Source organism: Oncorhynchus kisutch, linkage group LG27 (genome assembly GCF_002021735.2).
Source record: "Oncorhynchus kisutch isolate 150728-3 linkage group LG27, Okis_V2, whole genome shotgun sequence".
Lineage (NCBI taxonomy): Eukaryota > Metazoa > Chordata > Actinopteri > Salmoniformes > Salmonidae > Oncorhynchus > Oncorhynchus kisutch.
In genome coordinates, this window is record NC_034200.2 from 43948198 (window position 1) to 43975350 (window position 27153).

The 27153-nt window shown below is 42.4% G+C and overlaps 1 protein-coding gene across 5 annotated transcripts; it reads left to right on the forward strand.

Moving 5' to 3' along the window:
- On the forward strand, positions 1-26543 carry tcea1 (transcription elongation factor A (SII), 1). 5 transcript variants are annotated; one of them, XM_020476306.2, is made up of 9 exons: positions 1-181; positions 3779-3841; positions 4449-4554; positions 4657-4765; positions 15978-16120; positions 17148-17359; positions 18473-18619; positions 25954-26025; positions 26216-26543. In XM_020476306.2, exons 1-9 carry the CDS (start codon positions 107-109, stop codon positions 26222-26224), a joined length of 936 nt encoding a protein of 311 aa, XP_020331895.2. In that variant the 5' UTR covers positions 1-106; the 3' UTR covers positions 26225-26543. The 5 variants fall into 5 exon arrangements, with proteins under 5 accessions (XP_020331895.2, XP_031662959.1, XP_031662962.1 ...); XM_031807099.1 differs by lacking the exon at positions 3779-3841 and having other exon boundaries at positions 7-181; positions 26216-26539; XM_031807101.1 differs by lacking the exons at positions 1-181; positions 3779-3841 and adding an exon at positions 4029-4077 and having other exon boundaries at positions 26216-26539.
- The last annotated feature ends 610 nt before the right edge of the window (positions 26544-27153 follow it).

The window sequence follows — 27153 nt, forward strand, 5'->3', positions numbered from 1 at the left end:
TTTGTAGCTGTGGTAACTAGTGACCACCCGCCAAACGCCCGGTGTCCTTTGTCGATAGCGATTTCCTCTCTTTGCAATTTGAACGTTTTAGAGGAAATTATTCACAATGGGTAAAAAAGAAGAAGAGGAAATCATAAGAATTGCGAAGAAGATGGATAAAATGGCGCAGAAGAAAAGCGGGGTGAGGTGTTCCGACATGAATGGATTGGCTCCCATTATCTTGTCTGGTGATGCTAACGCTAACTAGCAAATGGAGTTGAAAACGTAGACACACATAGCTAACTAGCTAGCAGTTGTCGTCCTATGGTGTTGAATGTCACATTTCGAAAAATATTGTTCTTACAGGCTCTTCGTAGTCGTTTAACATTAGTTAGTTCAGTGGTGCATGGTAGTGGTGCTAGTTAACTAAGCCAGTAACTAGCGAACTAAGCCAGTAACTAGCTAGCTAAGCTAACAACAGTTAGCTAGTTATGTAGTTGCTAAGATAGCAGGTCATTGGTGCCGCGTTCACGTGCCAGTCGGAACTAAAGAAACTGAAATAAATAACACCAAAAACAAACTTTCCAAATTGCACAAACATATACCGCAGTTGGATTCTACATAAAAAATGCAAATTAGGTAACGAAGTACACAGGTTTAAGAAAAAGAAACAAATAATAATGGAGGAAAGACTCCAAATAAAATACTTCACAGAGGTCTTGTATACATACAATTATACACATGTCAGGTTGTATGATTCAAAGGCAGCAATAAGGGAATGTTTGTGTTTATTAAGTCTTAATGATTGTACAAACATATTAATCTCTTTCAAAAATAAGGGGGTAGTCTTAAGAAAATCTGCATTTGTGTATAAAAAATGTGGCTAATACAATGATATTATTGACCAAGAAATTGAAATCATTATCATCCTTGAATGTGAAATTGGCAATATTACTCTCCTATATGACTCTCCTACAATCTAAGCTAGATATCCTCAACCTCACCCAAATTATCATGGAACCTACCATGTACCATTCCCTTGACCAGCACAAAAACATCCTGTGGCGTACACATCCTGTGGCGTACTGCATTAGCATCGAATAGCCCCCGCGATATGCAACTTTTCAGGGAAGTTAGGAACCAATATACACAGGGAGTTATGAAAGCAAAGGCTAGCTTTTTCAAACAGAAATTTGCATCCTGTAGCACAAACTCCAAAAAGTTCTGGGACACTGTAAAGTCCATGGAGAATAAGAGCACCTCCTCCTGCGGTCATTCCCCTCTTCAAAGGGGGAGACACTAGACCCAAACTGCTACAGACCGATATCTATCCTACCCTGCCTTTCTAAGGTCTTTGAAAGCCAAGTTAACAAACAGATCACCGACCATTTCGAATCCCAGCGTGCCTTTTCCGCTATGCAATCTGGTTTCCGAGCTAGTCATAGGTGCACCTCTGCCATGCTCAAGGTCCTAAACGATATCATAACCACCAATGACAAAAAACAATACTGTGCAGCTGTATTCATCGACCTGGCCAAGGCTTTCGACTCTTGTCAATCACTGCATTCTTATTGGCAGACTCAACAGCCTTGGTTTCTCAAATGACTGCCTCACCTGGTTCACCAACTACTTCTCTGATAGAGTTCAGTGTGTCAAATCGGAGGGCCTGTTGTCCGGACCTCTGGCAGTCTATGGGAGTGCCACAGGGTTTAATTCTCGGCCGACTCTTTTCTCTGTATACATCAATGATGTAGCTCTTGCTGCTGGTGATCTCTGATCCACCTCTACACAGACTACACCATTCTGTATACATCTGGCCCTTCTTTGGACACTGTGTTAACTAACCTCCAGACAAGCTTCAATGCCATACATCCGTGGCCTCCAACTGCTCTTAAATGCTAGTAAAACTAAATGCATGCTCCTCAACCGATCGCTGCCTGCACCTGCCCCCCCGTCCAGCATCACTACTCTGGACGGTTCTGACTTAGAATATGTGGACGACTACAAATACCTAGGTGTCGGGTTAGAATTTAAACTCTCCTTCCAGACTCATATTAAGCATCTCCAATCTAAAATTAAATCTAGAATCGCCTTCCTATTTCGCAGAAAAGCCTCCTTCACTCACGCTGCCTAGCATACCCTCGTAAAACTGACCATCATACTGATCCTTGACATCGGTGATGTCATTTACAAAATAGCCTCCAACACTCTACTCAGCGAATTGTATGCAGTCTATCACAGTGCCATCCATTTTGTCACCAAAGCCCCATATACTACCCACCGCTGCGACCTGTATGCTCTCGTTGGCTGGCCCTCGCTTCATATTTGTCGCCAAACCCACTGGCTCCAGGTCATCTATAGATCTTTGCTAGGTAAAGCCCAGCCTTATCTCAGCTCACTGGTCACCAGAGCAGCACCCGTAGCACGCGCTCCAGCAGGTATATTTCACTGGTCATCCCCAAAGCCAATTCCTCCTTTTGGCTGCCTTTCCTTCCAGTTCTCTGCTGCCAATGACTGGAATGAATTGCATAAGTCACTGACGCTGGAGACTCGTATCTCCCTCACTGACTTTAAGCATCAGCTGTCAGAGCAGCTTACAGACCACTGTACCTGTACATAGCCCATCTGTAAATAGCCCATCCAACTACCTCATCCCCATTATTTATTTTGTTTATATTTTTTGCTCCTTTGCACCCCAGTATCTGTACTTGCACATTTGTCTTCTGCACATCTATCACTCCAGTGTTTATTTCCTAAATTGTAATTAATTTGCCACTTTGGCCTATTTATTGCCTTACCTCCCTAATCTTACCTCATTTGCACACACTATATAGATTTTTTTATATTGTGTTATTGACTATACTTTAGTTTTTTCCATGTGTAAGTCTGTGTTGTTGTTTGTGTCGCACTGCTTTGCTTTATCTTGGCCAGGTCGCAGTTGTAAATGAGAACTTATTCTCAACTGACCTACCTGGTTAAGTAAAGGTGAAATTAAAATAAATAAACATCTGAATATAATAACATCCCTTTCACCAGCAGTACAAGACTAGAAGGAGAAACAGTACATTCGGAAAATATTCAAACCCCTTAACTTTTTCCAGTTTTTTACGTTATAGTCTTATTCTGAAATTGATCAAATTGTTTAGTTTTTCTCGTCAATACACACACAATACCCCACGATGACAACAAAAACAGTTGTTTAGACATTTTTGCAAATGTGTATAAAAAATAAAAATGTTTCTTTGGCTCCCGAGTGGCGCAGCGGTCTAAGCCACTGCATCTCAGTGCTAGAAGCATCACTACAGACCCTGGTTCGATTCCAGGCCGTGATTAGGAGTCCCATAGGGCGTCGGGCAATTGGCCCATATTATTATATATATTTTTAAACCACCTTTGGCAGCAATTACAGCCTCGAGTCTTCTTGGGTATGATGCTACAAGCTTGGCACACCTGTATGTGGGGAGTTTCTCCCATTCTACTCCGAATATCCTCTCAAGCTCTGTCAGCTGTTTCTAAAAACCTGTTTTTGCTTTGTCATTATGGGATGTTGTGTGTAGATTCATGAGGAAATGTTTTTATGTAATCCATTTTAGAATAAGGCTGGAACATAACAAATTGTGGAAAAGGTGAAGGGGTCTGAATACTTTCCGAATGCACTGTATCCTCAAACCTGATGCATCCTACCTTTTTACCTAACCTGCCTGCCTCTACCTAACCCCCAGCATGATGTTGTTGCAGCACCAACCTATTCTAAACTAGAATATCTGTGCTCAAACTAACCCTCAGTTTGTTGTTGCAGGTAGGGGCACTGGACCTTCTGAAGGAACTGAGGGCTGTACCTATGACTCTAGAATTACTACAGGTACTGCAGGGAGCTGAGGGCTGTACCTATGACTCTAGAATTACTACAGGTACTGCAGGGAGCTGAGGGCTGTACCTATGACTCTAGAATTACTACAGGTACTGCAGGGAGCTGAGGGCTGTACCTATGACTCTAGAATTACTACAGGTACTGCAGGGAGCTGAGGGCTGTACCTATGACTCTAGAATTACTGCAGGGAACTGAGGGCTGTACCTATGACTCTAGAATTACTACAGGTACTGCAGGGAGCTGAGGGCTGTACCTATGACTCTAGAATTACTACAGGTACTGCTGAGGGCTGTACCTATGACTCTAGAATTACTACAGGTACTGCAGGGAGCTGAGGGCTGTACCTATGACTCTATAATTACTGCAGGGAACTGAGGGCTGTACCTATGACTCTAGAATTACTGCAGGTACTGGAGGGAGCTGAGGGCTGTACCTATGAAGCTAGAATTACTGCAGGTACTGGAGGGAGAGATGCAGGGAGCTGAGGGCTGTACCTTTCCCTTTGTGTTGGGGTTTAGAAGTGGTGAACTCTAATCTCTCTCCCTCTATACTGAACCCATGTCTCTCCTGCAGCCTAACGTAAGTCTCTCCTCTCCAGTCCACCAGGATTGGGATGTCTGTGAACGCCATCAGGAAGCAGAGTACAGACGATGAGGTCACCTCTCTGGCCAAGGCCCTCATCAAGTCCTGGAAGAAACTCCTAGGTTAGTAGATCAGTACTAAATTAGTGAATGCACTGTGGAGTTACACCCCTCTGAATAAGCCCCAGGTGTAATGTCAGATCCTGTATTTTCATTGGACGGCAGATGAGCCAGGAGGTGGAGACAAGTCGTTGGAGGAGAAGAGGAAAGAGCCGTCAACACCCACCAGTCTGGTGTCTCCTTCCCAGGGCAGTCCTGAACCACGGGAGGAGAGGTACATAGTTACTACAACACTACAGCTACACAGTACTCTACTACTACACTACCTCTTCAGTACGGTGTCTCCCACCCAGGGGCAGTCCTGAACCATGGGAAGAGACGTAGCTAGTTACTACTACTACTTACAACATACCTACTACTACTTACTACTGCTACAACATACCTACTACTACTACTACTGCTGTTACTACTACTACTTACTACTGCTACAACATACCTACTACTACTGCTGCTGTTACTACTAATACTACAACACACCTACTACTAATACTACAACACACTTACTACTAATATTACACACTACTCTACTACTACTACGTCACCAGTATAGTGTTCCTTTCAGGGCAGCCCTGAACCACAGGAAGAGACATAGCTATTTACTACTACTACTACACCATTATACTACTACACCACACACTACTCTACTACTACGTCACCAGTATAGTGTCTTCCTTTCAGAGCAGCCCTGAACCACAGGAAGAGACATAGCTAGTTACTACTACACCACACACTACTCTACTACTACGTCACCAGTATAGTGTCTTCCTTTCAGGGCAGCCCTGAACCACAGGAAGAGACGTAGCTAGTTACTACTACTTCTACTATAGTACTACACCACTATACAACTACTCCAAACACTACTACTACTGTACTACTAGTACTACTGCTAATCCTACACATTACACAGGCCTGGTATTTATAGCATATTTTGAAAAAGCCTTTGATAAAGTAAGACTAGATTTGATTTATAAATACCTGGATTTTTTTTTTTCAATTTTGTTGTTTCTCTTATAAAATGGGTAAAAGTAATGTATAGCAACCCCAGGTGTAAAATAGTAAATAATGGCTACATCTCAGAGTTTTGAATTGTCAAGAGGAGTTAAACATGGGTGTCTGCTGTCAAACATATCTATTCGCTATGGCCATTGAAATGCTACCAATTAAAATCACATCAAATAACACTAGAGGATTAGAAATCCAAGGCTTAAAAACAAAGGTGTCCATGTATGCCGATGACTCAAGTTTTATATTAAGTCCGCAAGCTGGATCCCTGCAATGTCTCATTAATTTTTTTTTTATTTTATTTCACCTTTATTTAACCAGGTAGGCTAGTTGAGAACAAGTTCTCATTTGCAACTGCGACCTGGCCAAGATAAAGCATAGCAGTGTGAGCATACAACAAAGAGTTACACATGGAGTAAACAATTAACAAGTCAATAACACAGTAGAAAACGAAGGGGGGGTCTATATACAATGTGTGCAAAAGGCATGAGGAGGTAGGCAAATAATTACAATTTTGCAGATTAACACTGGAGTGATAAAAGATCAGATGGTCATGTACAGGTAGAGATATTGGTGTGCAGAAGAGCAGAAAAGTAAATAAATAGAAACAGTACGGGGATGAGGTAGGTGAAAAGGGTGGGCTATTTACCAATAGACTATGTACAGATAACTTCTAGATAACTTTTCTGTACTCTCTGGACTAAAACCTAATTATGATGAGTGTACAATATTACGTATTGGATCTTTAAAAAATCTACTTTTACATTACCATGCAGTTTACCTATAAAATAGACTGACGGAGGAAGTACACATACTTAGTATTCATATCGTAAAATATATAAATGAGCTCTCCACAACGAATTTCAATAGAAAATTTGTAAAAATAGACAAGATCCTGTAACCATGGAGAGATAAATACCTGTCTATGGAAAAATTACACTGATTAACTCCTTAGTCATATCTCAGTTTACTCACTTATGGCACTGCCTACTCCTGATTTAATTTTTCAAATCATATGAGCAAAAAATATTTAGCTTTGTCTGGGCTGCTAAACCAGACAAGATAAAGCGTACCTATCTATATAATGAATATGAACTGGGTTGGTTGAGATTATAAAAGTATAAAAGCACTAAACCTCTCTAAAAGCTTCACTTATTCAATTGTTTTACTTGAACCCTAAATGGTTCTCCAGTAGATCACTAAGAAAAGCTCATCAATTGTTTAAAAATGGCCTTTGTGCAGATTGCCATGTCTCATTTTGATTAATTGAAAATGAAACCTTTTTCAAGATCTCTTTTTTTTAAACAAGCATTGCAGAGCAAGCTACAATTTCAATTTCATCCCTCTGAAAAGATAGAACAAATATTAAGGCTGAACTCAAATGTGCTGTGCATTGCCACAATAGCATAAATAGTCAAGTATACCAGTTTAATTTGAGGACCAGGATGTTGACAACCGTGCCATACAGATTGTAAAATAGTTGGGAAGAAGTTTTTGATGTACTGATTCCGTGGTACAGGTTGTATGTGAGTTGATATATAAAATGACTCAAGACCTTGTGCTTTTCAGCTAACATTATTGTTTGGAATTCTTGCCACCAACAAAATGTTGAATATGGGGCATAAAATCATCGTAGCTCTGCAGATTTTGTTGTGAGGATACAGAATCAATACACCATTTGTTCTGGTATTGCCTTCAGGTATCCTGTTTCTGGTCTCAGGTTCAGGAATGGCTGAAAAAGCACAACATTAATCTAAAGTTGTCCCTAGAAACAGCATTGTTGGGAGATCTGGAGGCACCTGGTCAGTCAATCACTGAAGTATCTAACTTATATTCACACACTGTGGTTACTATTCGATTCGATAGATTTAAATTATATGTTAAACATCACAGCATAGTTGAAATATATATGGTGTTTAGAAATCCGCATACGGTGGCCAGCAGAGATAGATGGGATGGGTTGGGATGTGGAATTGGAGACTAGTGGGAGTGGAGCAGCAGCACAACCAGGTGGACTGGGGACTTCCAGAAGTCATCAGGCCAGGTAGTCCTGAGGCATGAACCTAGGGCTCAGGTCCTTCATGAGGGGAGGGAGTGAGAGCGAATTAGAGGGAGCATACTTACATTCACACAGGACACCAAATAACACAGGAGCATTACACCAGATATAACAGACTGACCCTAACACCCCGGCCCCTAGACTATTGCAGCATAGATACTGGAGGCTGAGTCAGGTGGGCCGACGATACCCCCGGACAGGGCCAACCAGGCAGGGTACAACCCAACCTACTTTGCCAAAGCACAGCCCCCTCACCACTAGAGGGATATCAACAGACCACCAACTTACTACCCTGAGACAAGGCTGAGTATAGCCCACGAAGATCTCCTCCAACGCATGAGCCAGAGGGGGTGCAAAACCGGACAGGAAGATCACGTCAGTGACTCAACCTGTTCAAGTGATGCACCCCTCCTAGGGACGACATGGAAGAGCACTAGGAAGCCAGTGACTCAGAAAATCCCATTGGGGAGAGGGGAGCTGGCCAGGCGGAGACAGCAAGGACAGTTCGTTGCTCCAGTGCCTTGCTGTTCACCTTTGCACCCCTGGGCCAGAGTACACTCAATCATAGGACCTACTGAAGAGATTGAGGTTGAGACTGAGTCTACATCTCTCACATGGGTAGGCAGACCATTCCATAAAAATAGAGCTCTATTGGAGAAAGCCCTGCCTCCAGCTGTTTGCTTAGAAATTCTAGGGACAATTAGGAGGCCTGCGTCTTGTGACCGTAGCGTACGTGTAGGTATGTACCCCATGTAAAGCCCATGTAATGCTTTGTAGGTTAGCAGTAAAACCTTGAAATCAGCCCTTGCCTTAACAGTAAGCCAGTGTAGAGAGGCTAGCACTGGAGTAATGTAATCACATTTTTTGGTTCAAGTCAGGATTCTATTAGCCATATTTAGCACTAACTGAAGTTTATTTAGTGCTTTATCCGGGTAGCCGGAAAGTAGAGCATTGCAGTAGTCTAACCTAGAAGTAACAAAAGCGTGGATGAATTCTTCTGCATCATTTTTAGGAATGGAAAAAAGCTGTCCTTGAAACAGTCTTGATATGTTCGTCAAAAGAGAGATCAAGGTCCTTCACAGTTTTATTTGAGACTACTGTACAACCATCAAGATGAATTGTCAGATTCAACAGAAGATCTCTTTGTTTCTTGGGACCTAGAACAAGCATCTCTGTTTTGTCCGAGTTTAAAAGTAGAGCCGTTTGCAGCCATCCACTTCCTTATGTCTCAAACACAGACTTCCAGCGAGGGCAATTTTGGGGCTTCACCATGTTTCATTGAAATGTACAGCTGTGTGTCATCCGCATAGCAGTGAAAGTTAACATTATGTTTTCGAATGACATCCCCAAGAGGTAAAATATATAGTGAGAACAATAGTGATCCTAAAACGGAACCTTGAGGAACACCAAAATTTACAGTTGATTTGTCAGAGGACAAACCATTCACAGAGACACATTGATATCTTTCCGACAGATAAGATCTAAACCAGTCCAGAACTTGTCCATGTAGACCAATTTGGGTTTCCAATCGCTCCAAACTAATGTGGTGATCGATGGTATCAAAAGCAGCACTAAGGTCTAGGAGCACAAGGACAGATGCAGAGCCTCGGTCTGACGCCATTAAAAGGTAATTTACCACTTTCACAAGTGCAGTCTCAGTGCTATGATGGGGTCTGAAACCAGACTGAAGCATTTCGTATACATTGTTTGTCTTCAGGATAGCAGTGAGTTGCTGCACAACAGCTTTTTCTCAAATTGTTGAGAGGATTGGGAGATTCGATAAAGGCCCATTTAGTTTCTTAAATATTTTCTGGGTCAAGGTTAGGCTTTTTCAAGAGAGGCTTTATTACTCCCATTTTTAGTGAGTTTGATACACATCCGGTGGATAGAGAGCTGTTTATTATGTTCAAATGTTCAAATAAAAAATAAATAAATAAATAAATCAACACAGGATGGCCAAGCACAGGATGCAGCTCTTTCAGTAGTTTAGTTGGAATAGGGTCCAGTATGCAGCTTGAAGGTTTAGAGGCCATGATTATTTTCATCATTGTGTCAAGAGATATAGTACTAAAACACTTGCGTGTCTCCCTTGATCCTGGGTCCTAGCAGAGTTGTGCAGACTCAGGACAACCGAGCTTTGGAGGAATACGCAGAGTCCGTATTTTGCTTTCTAATGATCATGACCTTTTCCTAAAAGAAGTTCATGAATTTATTACTGCTGAAGTGAAACCATCCTCTCTTGGGGAATGCTGCTTTTTAGTTAGCTTTGCGACAGTATCAAAAAGACATTTCGGATTGTTCTTATTTTCCTCAATTAAGTTGGAAAAATAGGATGATCGAGCAGCAGTAAGTGCTCTTCGATACTGCAACGCTACTGTCTTTCCAAGCTAGTCGGAAGACTTCCAGTTTGGTGTGGCGCCATTTCCGTTCCAATTTTCTGGAAGCTTGCTTCAGAGCTCGGGTATTTTCTGTATACCAGGGAGCTAGTTTTTATGACGTTTTTAGGGTTGCAACTGCATCTACGGTATTGCACAAAGATAAATTGAGTTCCTCAGTTAGGTGGTTAACTAATTTTTGTCCTCTGACGTCCTTGGGTAGGCAGTGGGAGTCTGGAAGGGCATCAAGGAAGCTTTGGATTGTCTGAGAATTTATAGCACAACTTTTGATGCTCCTTGGTTGGGGTCTGAGCTGATTATTTGTTGTGATTGCAAACGTAATAAAATGGTGGTCCGATAATCCAGGATTATGAGGAAAAACATTAAGATCCACAACATTTATTCCATGGGACAAAACTAGGTCCAGAGTGTGACAGTGAGTAGGTCCAGAGACATGATGGACAAAACCCACTGAGTCGATGATGGCTCCGAAAGCCTTTTGGAGTGGGTCTGTGGACTTTTCCATGTGTCACCAAAAATGTGAATATCTGCTATGACAACAAGGTCCCGATAGGAATTCAGGGAACTCTTTGAGGAACGCTGTATATGACCACGGAGGCCTGTAAACAGTAGCTATAAAAAGTGATTGAGTTGGCTGCATAGATTTCATGACTAGAAGCTTAAAGGATGAAAACGTTTTTTAAAAATCTTTATTGAAATTTGCTATCGTAAATGTTAGCAACACCTCTGCCTAGAATACAGTATTTAGATACGAGATGAGTAATGCAAGATATGTAAACATTATTAAAGTGGCATTAAAAGTGACTAGTGTTCCATTTATTAAAGTGGCCAATGATTTCAAATCTGTGTATATAAAGGCAGCAGCCTCTCTGTGCTAGTGATGGCTATGTGACAGTCTGATGGCCTTGAGATAGATGCTGTCTCTCAGTCCAAGCTTTTGATGCATCTATACTGATTTTGCCGACTGGATGATAGCGGGTTGAACAGGCAGTGACTCAGGTGGTTGTTGTCCTTGATGATCTTTTTGTCCTTCCTGTGACATCGGGTGCTGTAGGTGTCCTGGAGGGCAGGTAGTTTGCCCCCGGTGATGCGTTGTGCAAACCGCACCACCCTCTGGAGAGCCCTGCAGTTGTGGGTGGTGCAGTTGTCATACCAGGCGGTGATGCAGCTTGAGATGATGCTCTCAATTGTGTATCTGTAAAAGTTTTCCCGTGTTTTAGTTGACAAGCCACATTTCTTCAGCCTCCTGAGGTTGAAGAGGCACTTGCTCCTTCACCACACTTCACCATTTCAGTTTGTCTGTGATACACAGAGGAACTTAACTTTCCACCTTCTCTACTGCTCTCCAGTCAATGTGGATAAGTGCTCCCTCTGCTGTTTCCTGAAGTTCACGATCATCTCCTTTGTTTTGTTGACGTTGAGTGAGAGGTTATTTTCCTGACACCACACTCCCAGAGCCCTCACCTCCTCCTCGTCTCCCAGTCCCTGCAGCTGAAAAACATCCCAACAGCATGGTTGCCTGGTTTCTTCCAAATGTGATGCTTAGCATTCAGGCCAAAGAGTTCTATCTTGGTTTCATCAGACCAGAGAATCTTGTTTCTCATGTCTGAGAGTCCTTTAGGTGACTCTTGGTAAACTCCAAGCGGGCTGTCATGTGCCTTTTTACTGAGGAGTGGCTTCAGTCTTGCCACTACCATAAAGGCCTGATTGGTGGAGTACTGCAGAGATGGTTGTCCTTCTGGAAGGTTCTCCCATCTCCACAGAGGAACCCTGGAGCCCTTGGGGACCTTCAATGCTGCAGAAATGTTTTGGTACCCTTTGACAGATTTGTGCCTCGACACAATCCTGTCTTGGAGCTCTAATTCTTTCAACTTCATGGTTTGGTTTTTGCTCTGACATACACTGTCAACTGTGGGACCTTATATAGACAGTTGTGTGCCTTTCCAAATCATGTCCAATCAATTGAATTTACCACAGGTGGACTCCAAGTTGTAAAAATATCTCAAGGATGATCAATGGAAACAGGATGCACCTGAGCTCAATTTCAAGTCTCATAGAAAAGGGTCTGAATACTTATGTAAATAATGTATACATAGTAAAAAAAATTAATATACATTTGCAAAAAAAATACTGTTCGGTTTGTCTTTATGGGGTAATGCGTGTAGATTGATTTAAAAAAATGTAATCCATTTTAGAATAAGGCTGTAACTAAACAAAATGTGGAAAAGGGGTCTGAATATTTTCCGAATGCACTGTGTATTTGCATATTTCCGGTAGGGAAAACCTACTCTGTGAAGTGTGCGTGTGCAATAACTAAATTTGCCTTTGCACTCCTTCTAAATAATGCAATGTTTTAAAACTTTGGCAAAGGGTAAAAGTCTATAAAAATTTGTCCTGTTAGTAACAGATTTTTGTTTTGGGAGCAGAACTGTATGGAGATTAAATGTTTCATCGATGAGAAAATTAGCAGAATGTCGGCCAAAACCTATCTACTCCCACTGCCGGCCACTGGGCTTCCTCTCGCTACTATAATATTTGGTAGTGAGAGGAAGCCTACTACATAGTTGGTAGTGAATGAAAATGCTAAGCGGATGCATCACATTTATATATCCGGTGAAATGTCTGTCTCATTGTTCTATCTGTGCTGCTACTACTACTACACGCTACTCTACTACTGCTAATACTACACACTACTACTACCACTACTACACGCTACTCTACTACTGCTAATACTACACACTACTACTACACGCTACTCTACTGCTGCTAATACTACACACTACTACTACATGCTACTCTACTGCTACTACCACTACTACTACTACACGCTACTCTACTACTGCTAATACTACACACTACTACTACACGCTACTCTACTGCTACTACCACTACTACTACTACACGCTACTCTACTACTGCTAATACTACACACTACTACTACACGCTACTCTACTACTGCTAATACTACACACTACTACTACCACTACTACACGCTACTCTACTACTGCTAATACTACACACTACTACTACACGCTACTCTACTGCTGCTACTACTACTACCACTACACGGTACTCTACTACTACACGCTACTCTACTGCTACTACTACACACTACTACTACTACTACTACTACTAGACGCTACTCTACTACTACATGCTACTACTACACGCTACTCTACTGCTGCTACTACTACTACATGCTACTCTACTACTACACGCTACTCTACTGCTACTACCACTACTACACGCTACTCTACTGCTACTACCACTACTACTACTACACGCTACTCTACTACTGCTAATACTACACACTACTACTACACACTACTCTACTGCTGCTACTACTACTACATGCTACTCTACTACTACACGCTACTCTACTGCTACTACCACTACTACACACTACTCTACTGCTGCTACTACTACATGCTACTCTACTACTACACGCTACTCTACTGCTACTACCACTACTACTACTACACGCTACTCTACTACTGCTAATACTACACACTACTACTACACGCTACTCTACTGCTACTACCACTACTACTACTACACGCTACTCTACTACTGCTAATACTACACACTACTACTACACACTACTCTACTGCTGCTACTACTACTACCACTACACGGTACTCTACTACTACACGCTACTACTGCATGCTACTCTACTGCTACTACTACACGGTACTCTACTACTATACACTACTACTACTACTAGACGCTACTCTACTACTACATGCTACTACTACTACACGCTACTCCACTACTACACGCTACTCTACTGCTGCTACTACTACTACATGCTACTCTACTACTACACGCTACTCTACTACTACACACCGCTACTCTACTACTACCACTACTACTACTACTACTACTTCTACTACTACAAACTATTACTACTACAGACTACTCTACTACTACACAGTACTTTACTACTACTGACACTACTCTACTACTTCTACTGCACACTACTCTACTACTACAACACACTACTCTACTACTATTACACTCTACTCTACTGCTACTACTACAATTACATCACCAGTACAGTGTCTCCCTCTCAGGGCAGTCCTGAATCACAGCAAGATATGTAGCTACTATCTCATTAATGTGATGATGGTTATTTTATCAAATCAATTAATGATGTTTGATTATTACGTGATTAAATTAATTATGTAACCATTAACTCATTGGCAATCTTGCGGCACAGCGGAAAAAGTTTAATGAGTTACCGTTTCCCGAATTAACTCAATAGCAGAATCTATCGTTAACATATTAGTCATCCATTAATTATTACCTCATAGCAGTCTCATTCTGAACGTCGTTGACGTCAAATCTGCACGAACCCTAAATGATGATTCAGTGATACACAAATTGGCTTATTTATTTACTAACTAAATAATCACACAGAATTATATAAACACACACACACACAGGATAGATTATACGTTGATTACTAACATAATGCAATGAAAACCCGATATGGCGGCTTGTTACACAATGGAAAGTCCCTAGTGGACTAACCCGATATGACAGCTTGGTACACAGTGAAAAGGGAGGGGCATGTAAGGAGAGGGAGAGACAGTCAACTTATTGTACATTCATATGGAAGCTATGCCCATGGGAATATGAATAGTTTGCACATAAATGACCGCTCATTCGAAAATAATTGCAATGTGTATATATATTTACGCTCGTATGTCTTTTGTCGACTCTCTCTGTGTTGAAATCGCCCGGTCCATCTATTGGGAGTCATTCGACAGAAGTCTCTGGTTTGTGAACCAGGGGTCACAATGTCCTTTGTAGTAGTAGGCTTGCTTTGTTCTGGAAGTGTCTGTTAGGATGGATACATCAGACGTACAGCACGGTGTTCAGAGGGAAATGTTTCTCGTCTCGGGTCGAGATTCTTAGACTGGATCCTTCAGATGTTACACACGCGGTGGTCTTTGGAGATCTTCCTTGTGTCTTTTGTCAGAGTTCTAGACTACTTTACATTACAGCAGTAGACTGTGAATGTCTAGTCTTTACCTTCACTCGTCGAGAGGAGTCCTTTATAAGCACTCTGGCAAAAGGGGCGTTCCATCCTTTTGGCATAATGTCTGTGCTTACGTGGGTGTGGGGACTGACTGGGTAAAACTTTACATGAAAATCAATTCTCATTTAGAAGGCTAAAATCACATTTAATCTACTCACAAATAGTTTCATATTTAATCATTTAAGTATTACAACATGTAGATGTAACTCTGACGTATACATTGAAAGCTGTTAGATACAATGTTTCCGTTAGAACTTCTTTAATGATATCACAAAACAATAAATGATCTGACATGATTGTTCTTTAAGTCCCTCCCGACCATTTCCCACATTCTTTCTTAGAAATATTGTTTCATTATCCACTTTTGGATGTTGGCGTTTTGGCGGGACGAATCTCTTCGTAACAAAAGGGTTCTGTTCCCTCAATACTTCCTGGCAAGGGAGAGAGAGTTCCTGCAAGGTATTTACGACCTGGCCTGAAACATTTGATTAGCCGGCACCTTTTGATCTCCATCCAGGAGGGCAAGTCATCACCTGCACAGTGTATCCCTCTCAGGGCAGTCCACGGGAATAGAGGTACCTAGTTAGTAGTAGTAGTACACTACTACTGCACTACTCTACTACTCTACTACTACTGTTAGTACTAGTGCTACTACACTATTAATACTACTACTACACACTACACTACGACTGCTATTACACTACTATACTACCTCTCCAGTACGGTGTCTCCCTCTCAGGGCACTCCTGAACCCCGGCAAGAGATTTAGCTAGTTATTACTACTGCTATTACTGCACTACTATCAAACCAGTACGGTGTCTCCCTTTTCATGGCAGTCCTGAACTACAAGAAGAGGTAGCGAGATCGCTATACCAACCTGGCTAAAGACGCCTGATAACCTGGCTGTTGTTGTTGTTTGCTACAGCAATGACTCCAGCTGTAAGAATGAGCCTGTTGAGGTGATGCCCTCCATCTCCCTGATCTCCACGTTCCCCCAAGCCCCCTCCACCTCCGACTCCGTCAGGATCAAGTGTCGCGAGATGCTGTCCCAGGCGCTACAGGCTGGAGGTAAGACCTAACACCCTACTGTAGAGCGTGTCCCATGCTCTACAGGCTTAATGGAAGGCTTAATAGAAGCCTCTCAAATATAATCCAGATATAATCAGGAATTCCCCAGAGTAGCTGTTTAGGCCCCTTCCTTTTTTTCTATTTTTACTAACGACATGCCACTGATTTTGAGTAAAGCCAGAGTGTCTATGTATGCGGATGACTCAACACTATACACATCAGCTACTACAGCGACTGAAATGACTGCAACACCTAGCAAAGAGCTGTAGTTAGTTTGAGTGGGTGGCAAGGAATAAGTTAGTCCTAAATATCAAAAACTAAAAGCATTATATTTGGAACAAAACACTCACTAAACCCTAAACCTCAACTAAATCTTGTAATAAATAAATAATGTGGAAATTGAGCAAGTTGGGATGACTGAACTGCTTGGAGTAACACTATATTGTAAACTGTCATGGTAAAAACATATTGATACAACAGTGAGCTAAGATGGGGAAGACAACAACAGGAAGACAACAAACCAACGCTACTTTTCACATCTTGCGCAACTCTCAACAGTGTTACCCAGTTCCTAGTTGGCTACTTCTTCATTGCACAAATGAATAACCTCAACCAAATTCCAAAGAGTGGTGAAATCCAGTGGAAACGGTAGGAACTGAAAACCAGTTCCTGAGAAATATAATTTGCTAACGAGAACTCACTGAACAGACAGAGACCTAAAAAAATAAAATAATTCTGAATGGTTAGTCCTCTGGGTTTTGCCTGCTACATAAGTTCTGTTATACTCACAGACATCATTCAAACAGTTTTAGAAACTTCTGAGTTTTTTCTATCCAATACTAATAATAATATGCATATATTAGCATCTGGGACAGAGTAGGAGGCAGTTCATTCTGGGCACGCTATTCCTCCAAAGATGAAAATGCTGCCCCTTATCCCAAAAAGGTTAAAGATACTGTCCCAGGCTCTACAGGCTGGAGGTAACTGGCTATATAACACCACCTGACCTCTCTCTCCTCTTCTCCAGATGACTACATCGCTATAGGAGCTGACTGTGATGAACTGGGAGCTCAGATTGAAGAATATATCTTCTGTGAGTTTAAGAACACTGACCCCAAATATAAGAACCGTGTCAGGAGTCGCATCGCCAACCTGAAGGACATCAAGAACCCCAACCTCAGGAAGAGTGTTCTCTGTGGGAACGTCTCCCCCGACCGCATGGCCAAGATGACCGCTCAGGTAGGCTACCTAACCCTGACATCAAACTTTACCATAACCCTTGACCTCTAACCCTTACTTTTAGACTACATGGCCAAGATGACCGCTGAGGTACCGTACCCCTAACCCCTACCTTAACGTGTTCTGTGCTAACAGGAGATGGCTAATGATGAGTTGAAGCTGATAAGGGGCGGCAGGTAGCCTAGTGATTAGAGCGTTGGACTAGTAACCGAAAGGTTGCTAGATTGAATCCCCGAGCCGACAAGGTAAAACTCTTGTTGTTCTTCCCCTGAACAAGTCAGTTAGCCCACTTTTCCTAGGCCGTCATTGAAAATAAGAATTTGGTTTTAACCGACTTGCCTAGTTAAATGGCGGTAAAATAAAGAATAAATAAATAAGGAGGAACCTGACATCAAACCCCTAACCACTGACCCTAATGTCTTCCTCCTAACAGGAAATGGCTAGTGATGAGCTGAAGCTCAGAGGAAGAACCTGACATCAAACCCCTAACCCTAATGTCTTCCTCCTAACAGGAAATGGCTAGTGATGAGCTGAAGCTCAGAGGAAGAACCTGACATCAAACCCCTAACCACTGACCCTAATGTCTTCCTCCTAACAGGAAATGGCTAGTGATGAGCTGAAGCTCAGAGGAAGAACCTGACCTCTAACACCTACCACTGACCCTAATGTCTTCCTCCTAACAGGAAATGGCTAGTGATGAGCTGAAGCTCAGAGGAAGAACCTGACCTCTAACACCTACCACTGACCCTAATGTCTTCCTCCTAACAGGAAATGGCTAGTGATGAGCTGAAGCTCAGAGGAAGAACCTGACATCAAACCCCTAACCACTGACCCTAATGTCTTCCTCCTAACAGGAAATGGCTAGTGATGAGCTGAAGCTCAGAGGAAGAACCTGACATCAAACCCCTAACCACTGACCCTAATGTCTTCCTCCTAACAGGAAATGGCTAGTGATGAGCTGAAGCTCAGAGGAAGAACCTGACATCAAACCCCTAACCACTGACCCTAATGTCTTCCTCCTAACAGGAAATGGCTAGTGATGTGCTGAAGCTCAGAGGAAGAACCTGACATCAAACCCCTAAACCACTGACCCTAATGTCTTCCTCCTAACAGGAAATGGCTAGTGATGAGCTGAAGCTGATAAGGAAGAACCTGACCAAAGAAGCCATTAGAGATCACCAAGTGTCCCAGACCGGAGGGACCCAGACTGACCTGTTCACCTGCGGCAAGTGCAAGAAGAAGAGGTGCACCTACACTCAGGTAATATACCATCCACTATATAATACACCTCCTCTCAGGTAATATACCATCCACTATATAATACACATCTTCAGGTAATATACCATCCACTATATAATACACCTCTTCAGGTAATATACCATCCACTATATAATATACCTCTTCAGGTAATATACCTCCTCTCAGGTAATGTACCATCCACTATATAATACACCTCCTCTCAGGTAATATACCATCCACTATATAATATACCTCCTCTCAGGTAATATACCATCCACTATATAATACACCTCTTCAGGTAATATACCATCCACTATATAATACACCTCCTCTCAGGTAATATACCATCCACTATATAATACACCTCTTCAGGTAATATACCATCCACTATATAATATACCTCTTCAGGTAATATACCATCCACTATATAATATACCTCTTCAGGTAATATACCATCCACTATATAATATACCTCTTCAGGTAATATACCATCCACTATATACTATACCTCCTCTCAGGTAATATACCATCCACTATATAATATACCTCTTCAGGTAATATACCATCCACTATATACTATACCTCCTCTCAGGTAATATACCATCCACTATATACTATACCTCCTCTCAGGTAATATACCATCCACTATATACTATACCTCCTCTCAGGTAATATACCATCCACTATATAATATACCTCTTCAGGTAATATACCATCCACTGTATAATACACCTCTTCAGGTAATATACCTCCTCCCAGGTAATATACCATCCACTGTATAATACACCTCCTCTCAGGTAATATACCATCCACTATATAATATACCTCTTCAGGTAATATACCATCAACTGTATAATACACCTCCTCTCAGGTAATATACCATCCACTATATACTATACCTCCTCTCAGGTAATATACCATCCACTATATAATATACCTCTTCAGGTAATATACCTCCTCTCAGGTAATATACCATCCACTGTATAATACACCTCCTCTCAGGTAATATACCATCCACTATATAATATACCTCTTCAGGTAATATACCATCAACTGTATAATACACCTCCTCTCAGGTAATATACCATCCACTATATAATACCCCTCCTCTCAGGTAATATACCATCCACTATATAATGCACCTCCTCTCAGGTAATATACCATCCACTATATAATATACCTCTTCAGGTAATATACCATCCACTATATAATGCACCTCCTCTCAGGTAATATACCATCCACTGTATAATATACCTCTTCAGGTAATATACCATCCACTATATAATACCCCTCTCAGGTAATATACCATCCACTATATAATACCCCTCCTCTCAGGTAATATACCATCCACTATATAATGCACCTCCTCTCAGGTAATATACCATCCACTATATAATATACCTCTTCAGGTAATATACCATCAACTGTATAATACCCCTCTCAGGTAATATACCATCCACTATATACTATACCTCCTCTCAGGTAATATACCATCCACTATATACTATACCTCCTCTCAGGTAATATACCATCCACTATATACTATACCTCCTCTCAGGTAATATACCATCCACTATATAATATACCTCTTCAGGTAATATACCATCCACTGTATAATACACCTCTTCAGGTAATATACCTCCTCTCAGGTAATATACCATCCACTGTATAATACACCTCCTCTCAGGTAATATACCATCCACTATATAATATACCTCTTCAGGTAATATACCATCAACTGTATAATACACCTCCTCTCAGGTAATATACCATCCACTATATACTATACCTCCTCTCAGGTAATATACCATCCACTATATAATATACCTCTTCAGGTAATATACCATCCACTATATAATATACCTCTTCAGGTAATATACCTCCTCTCAGGTAATATACCATCCACTATATAATATACATCTTCAGGTAATATACCATCCACTATATAATACACCTCTTCAGGTAATATACCATCCACTATATAATAATCCTCTCAGGTAATATACCATCCACTATATAATATACATCTTCAGGTAATATACCATCCACTGTATAATGTACCTCTTCAGGTAATATACCATCCACTATATACTATACCTCCTCTCAGGTAATATACCATCCACTATATACTATACCTCCTCTCAGGTAATATACCATCCACTATATAATAATCCTCTCAGGTAATGACCATTAGAGCGACTAATATTGCTATTGATTCACAGTAGTAGATACTTTCGGTTGTATTAGAGAAGATTATTTTGGAGGAGCTGTTTAGATGCTCCCCTGTCAATATGGGTTCATACCTAACCACTTGGTACAGGGGTTCGGTTCGCACTGTGAACCCAAATTAATACATAAATAAATAACCAAACCACTAAGCCTATAGGCCATGCCTACACTGTGTTGTATGCTTGAATAAATCGGAGCTGAAAAACATTTCAGGCTTTTCCGTTAAAAGAACTAGCGCGTATCTGCATGTTGTGCATGCCAAATTTCAAATCTTAATTGGTGCATTTGAAACTGTCCTTTTGTGAGGGGCAGCTAGGAACTAGTTCTGTCTGATGGTGAGTGGTGGGGTCGATAAATTAGGAGGGTTCTCCATCATCGTTTACATCTCCCAGTAGATTACAATGGAGATGGACAGAGAATATGTCACCACTGCTCAAATATTTGCATTGTGTGTGTCACCCCCTCCAACCCCTCTTTACACTGCTGCTACTCTCTGTTTACCATATATGCATAGTCACTTTAGCTATACCTTCATGTACATACTACCTCAAATGGCCCGACCAACCAGTGCCCCCGCACATTGGCTACCCGGACTATCTGCATTGTGTCCCGCCACCGACCAACCCCCTACTGCTACTCTGTTCATCATATGCATAGTCACTTTAACCATATCTACATGTACATACTACCTCAATCAGCCTGACTAACCGGTGCCTGTATATAGCCTCTGTACTGTATACAGCCTCTGTACTGTATATAGCCTCTATTGTATATAGCCTCTCTACTGTGTATAGCCTCTCTACTGTATATAGCCTCTCTACTGTTATTATTCACTGTCTTTTTACTGTTGTTTTTTTTTCCCCTTATCTATGATTCCCCTAATACCTATTTTCTACTTAAAAATTGCGCTGTTGGTTAGGGCCTGCCTGTAAGTAAGCATTTCACTGTAATGTCTACACCTGTTGTATCCGGTGCACGTGACACATACACTTTGATTTGAATAGGCAATGTAGCTGCCAACACCTCATGTTGATACATTTACCCCAGTATTCCTACCACCGTAACGAGACTTAATGCAAAAAAAAATGTTTTTGTCTCCCCTCTGCATTCAAGCACCCCTTCACAGGGGGGTGCTTGAATTTCTTTGACCGGGCCAAAGAAATTACAAGCGAGATTATAGCCACGCATATGCGCCAATTCTCAGTGGTTGAGAAGGATGCAGGGTTTAACCACCTCATGTTATTTATTTTTGTCTAACTTATTTTATTACTTATTGTGTACATAATGTTGCTGCTACCGTCTCTTATGACCGAAAAACCTTCTGGACATCAGAAAAGAGATTACTCACCACGGACTGGAAGAAACATTTTCCTTTAACGAGTCCGATGAGAAGGATATCCTGCTTTCACTGGAACAGGCCCAGATCCACGCCTTTTGCGTGAAGAAAAGACGCCGGAAAAGGGGATGCAGATCGAGGATCCTTCTGAGAATCCATAGGCGAGCGAGTAAACTCCCAATGCCTTCCATTCTCCTTGCTAACGAGCAATCGTTAGAAAATAAAATGGATGACCTGCTATTAAGATTAACCTACCAACGGGGCAATAGAAACTGTAACATCTTATGTTTCACCAAGACGTGGCTGAATGAAGAAACGGACAGTATTGAGCTGGCGGAATTTTCCATGCACCGGCAGAACAGAGATGCTACCTCTGGTAAGACGAGGGGTGGTGGTGTGTGTCCTTTTGTCAATAACAGCTGGTGCGTGATGTCTAATATTAAAGAAGTCTCGAGGTATTGCTCGCCTGAGGTGGAGTACCTCATGTTAAGCTGTAGACCACACTATCTACCAGGAGAGTACTCATCTGTATTATTTGTAGCCGTCTATCACCACAAAGCGATGCTGACACGAAGACCACACTCAACCAACTCTATAAGGCCATAGGCAAACAAGAAAATGCTCACCCATAAGCGGCGCTCCTAGTGGCCGGGGACTTTAATGCAGGCAAACTTACATCAGTTTAACCAAATGTTTATCTGCAACCAGGGGGGAAAAAAATCGCAGACCACCTTTTCTCCACACACAGAGATGCATACAAAGCTCTCCCTCGCCCTCCATTTGGCAGATCTGACCATAATTCGATCCTCCTGATTCCTGCTTTCAAGAAAAAACTAAAGCAGGAAGTATCAGTGACTCGATCAATACCGAAGTGGTCAGATGACGCGGATGCTACACTACAGGACTGTTTTGCTAGCACAGACTGGAATATGTTCCGGGATTCATCCAATGGCATTGAGGAGTACACCACCTCAGTCATCGGCTTCATCAATAAGTGCATTGACAACATCGTCTCCACAGTGACTGTACATATATATCCCGCTATGCCCTCAGACGAACCATCAAACAAGCAAAGCGGCAATACAGGATTAAGATTGAATCCTACTTCACTGGCTCTGACGCTCATCAGATGTGGCAGGGCTTGAAAATTATTAAGGACTACAAAGGGAAACCCAGACGCGAGCTGCCTAGTGACGCGAGCCTACCAGACGAGCTAAATTACTTTTATGCTCGCTTCAAGGCAAGCAACACTGAAACATGCATGAGAGCACCAGCTGTTCTGGGTAGCAGAAGTGAACAAAATTGTTAAACAGGTCAACATTCACAAAGCCGCTGGGGCCAGGCGGATACCAGGACGTGTACTCAAAGCATGCGCAGACCAATTGTCAAGTGTCTTCACTGACATTTTCAACCTCTCCCTGACCGAGTTTGTAATACCTATATGTTTCAAGCAGACCACCATAGTCCCTGTGCCCAAGGAAGCGAAGGTAACCTGCCTAAATGATTACCGCCCCATAGCACTCACGTCGGTAGCCAAGAAGTGGTTTGAAAGGCTGTTCATGGCTCGCATCAACAGCATCCTCCCGGACACCCTAGACCCACTCCAATTCACATACCGCCCCGACGGATCCACAGGTGACTCAATCGCACTCCACAGCGCCCTTTCTCACCTGGACAAAAGGAACACCTATGTGGGAATGCTGTTTATCGACTACAGCTTAGCATTCAACACCATAGTGCCCACGAAGCTCATCACTAAGCTAAGGACTCTGGGACTAAACACCTCCCTTTGCAACTGGATCCCAGACTTCCTGATGGGCCGCCCCCAGGTGGTAAGGGTAGGCAACAACACGTCTGCCACGTTGATCCTCAACACTGGGGCCCCTCAAAGGTGTGTACTTAGTCCCCTCCTGTGTTCCCTGTTCACCCACGACACAAGAGTGGTAGGCCTGATCAACGATGAGACAGCCTATAGGGAGGAGGTCAGAAAACTGGCCGTGTGGTGCCAGGACAACAACCTCTCCCTCAATGTGAGCAAAACAAAGGAGCTGATCGTGGACTACAGGAAAAGGCGGGTCGAACAGGCCCCCATTAACATCAACGGGGCTGTAGTGGAGCGTGTCGAGAGTTTCAAGTTCCTTGGTGTCCACATCACCAACGAACTATCATGGTCCAAACACACCAAGACAGTCGTGAAGAGGGCACGACAAAACCTTTTCCCCCTCAGGAGACTGAAAAGGTTTGGCATGGGCCCCCAGATCCTCAAAAGGTTCTACAACTGCATCATCGAGAGCATCCTGACCGGTTGCATTCACCGGCTGGTACGGCAATTGCTCGGCATCTGACTGTAAGGCACTACAGAGGGTAGTGCGAATGGCCCAGGACATCACTGGGGCCAAGCTTCCTGCCATCCAGGACCTATATACTAGGCGGTGTCAGAGGAAAGCCCAAAAATTGGTCAGTCTCGAGTCACCCCAGTCATAGACTGTTCTCTCTGCTACCGCACAGCTTCTACCCCCAAGCCATTAGACTGCTGAACAGTTCATAAAAATTGCCACTGGACAATTTACATTGACATTTACATTGACACCCCCCCTTTGTACACTGCTGCTACTCACTGTTTGTTTGTTACCTATGCATTGTCACTTCGCCCCCTACATGTACAGATTACCTCAACTAGCCTGTACCCCCGCACACTGACTCGGTACCGGTGCCCCCTGTATATAGCCTGACTAACCTGTACCCCCACACATTGACTCGGTACCGTTACCCCCTGTATATAGCCTGACTAACCTGTACCCCCGCACACTGACTCGGTACCGTTGCCCCCTGTATATAGCCTGACTAACCTGTACCCCCACACATTGACTCGGTACCGTTACCCCCTGTATATAGCCTGACTAACCTGTACCCCTGCACACTGACTCTGTACCGGTACACCCTGTATAAAGCCTCATTATTGTTATTCTTATTGTGTTACTTTTTATTTTAGTCTACTTGGTAAATCTTTTCTTCTTCTTGAACTGCACTGTTGGTTAAGGGCTTGTAGTCAGCATTTCACGGTGAAGTCTACACTTGTTGTATTTGGCAAATAAAGCTTGATTTGAAGTGCTCAAGTCACTTTATGAACTTTGACCTCAGACACATTTCAGCAAACAGGCAGTACCCACACTATATAAGCAAGCTCAGGCCGAAGTTATCAATGAATTGGCCAATGCACCATGTTTAGCGCTTACTACAGATGGCTGGACCTCCAGGCTACAGAGCTACTTAACAGTGACTGCCAATCACATGACCCTGGAGTGGGAAATGAGAGGTACGGTGCTACAGACACCTTTATGGTTAAATGACAGTCACACGAGCACATATTTGTCTCTTTGTAACTAACAGAGCATAGTCCTATACGATGTCTGAGCCGTGTTTCCATATTGAGTACACATATAGCTCTCTATTTGACCGCTGTGGATGAGTAATGGTGTTTCCACCAAACTGTTGTTCCTGATGTCATCAGGCCTTATATGGTGATCTCATCAGACCTTATATGGTGCTGTCATCAGGCCTTATATGGTGCTGTCATCAGGCCTTATATTACTCATGATCATCTATGGAATCACACTTTGGATTTTCTTCAATAGACTCAAATGAACTACACTGTTGGCTTTTCATTTTATTTCTGTACCGGACACAAACCAGGAGGCCAAAATGTCAAACCTGTGCGGGTTTGGTGAAGCCTTCCATCCCTACAGTGTTGTCAGTGTGTACAGTAATCCTGTGTGTGTTGGTCTTACAGGTGCAGACCCGCAGTGCTGATGAACCCATGACCACCTTTGTCTTCTGTAATGACTGTGGAAACAGATGGAAGGTACGTTGATACTGTAACACACCGTCTACACGCACGCTGTAAACAGACTTACCGAATCCCTTTTGTCTGTTTCACCACATTGTTTAATGTAGGTGTTGTGTTTAACTACATATACACTCTATATATAACTATATATCCACAGTCCCTTCTCTGTCCCCATCTAAGGCCTTCTTTACTGTTCATCTTCTAGTTCTGTTGAGATCGGGAGGAGGAGACCTTCAGACAGAACCTCTGACCCCTGGTACCAATCAACCAACCATACAGACTCACCCAATATTTCTATTGGAATATATTGTCCATAGCCACGCCCCTGTCCCCACCCATCAGCCGTTCAGATGATGATCAACACTGTTTCTTCTGTTACCATCCAACATTTTATATGTAGTTTTAACATTTAGACAAAACTTGGATCTACAATTTACTATTGAGTTTAGCTTCTTCGACCTTCATGAATTTTTATTTAATTTAAATTGCCAGTAAAATTTTATCCATTTGTTTAATAAAAATAATGTCTCTTTTTTGTTGTTGTTGTCCTGAACAAGTTCTGGTACAAACATCCTCTTGGATGGGTTTCCCAGACCAACATTAAAGGTAAAGTTTTCAATGCATGAAATAGACCACAGCACCAGACTGACCACAGCACCAGACTGACCACAGCACCAGACTGACCACAGCACCAGACTGACCACAGCACCAGACTGACCACAGCACCAGACTGACCACAGCACCAGACTGACCACAGCACCAGACTGACCTCCGCAACAGCGATTACAGCTATCATTTTACAGTACAATGAAGCGTGCATGTGCGCAGATACAGATATACTTTGCGAGTGTTGCATTGCACCCATCTGCAATATTCTAGATTCATCTTGCGGCCAGTGGCAACGTCATATCACTGAGTCTCAGATGAAGCCTGCTCTTTCCATTGATACTAGAGGTCGACCGATTATGATTTTTCAACGCCGATAGGACCAAAAAAAACAATACCGGTTTAAGTTCCTTGCTCAGAACATGAGAACATGTGAAAGCTGGTGGTTCCTTTTAACATGAGTCTTCAATATTCCCAGGTAAGAAGTTTTAGGTTGTAGTTATAGGAATTATGACACGTCGACTATTTCTCTCTATA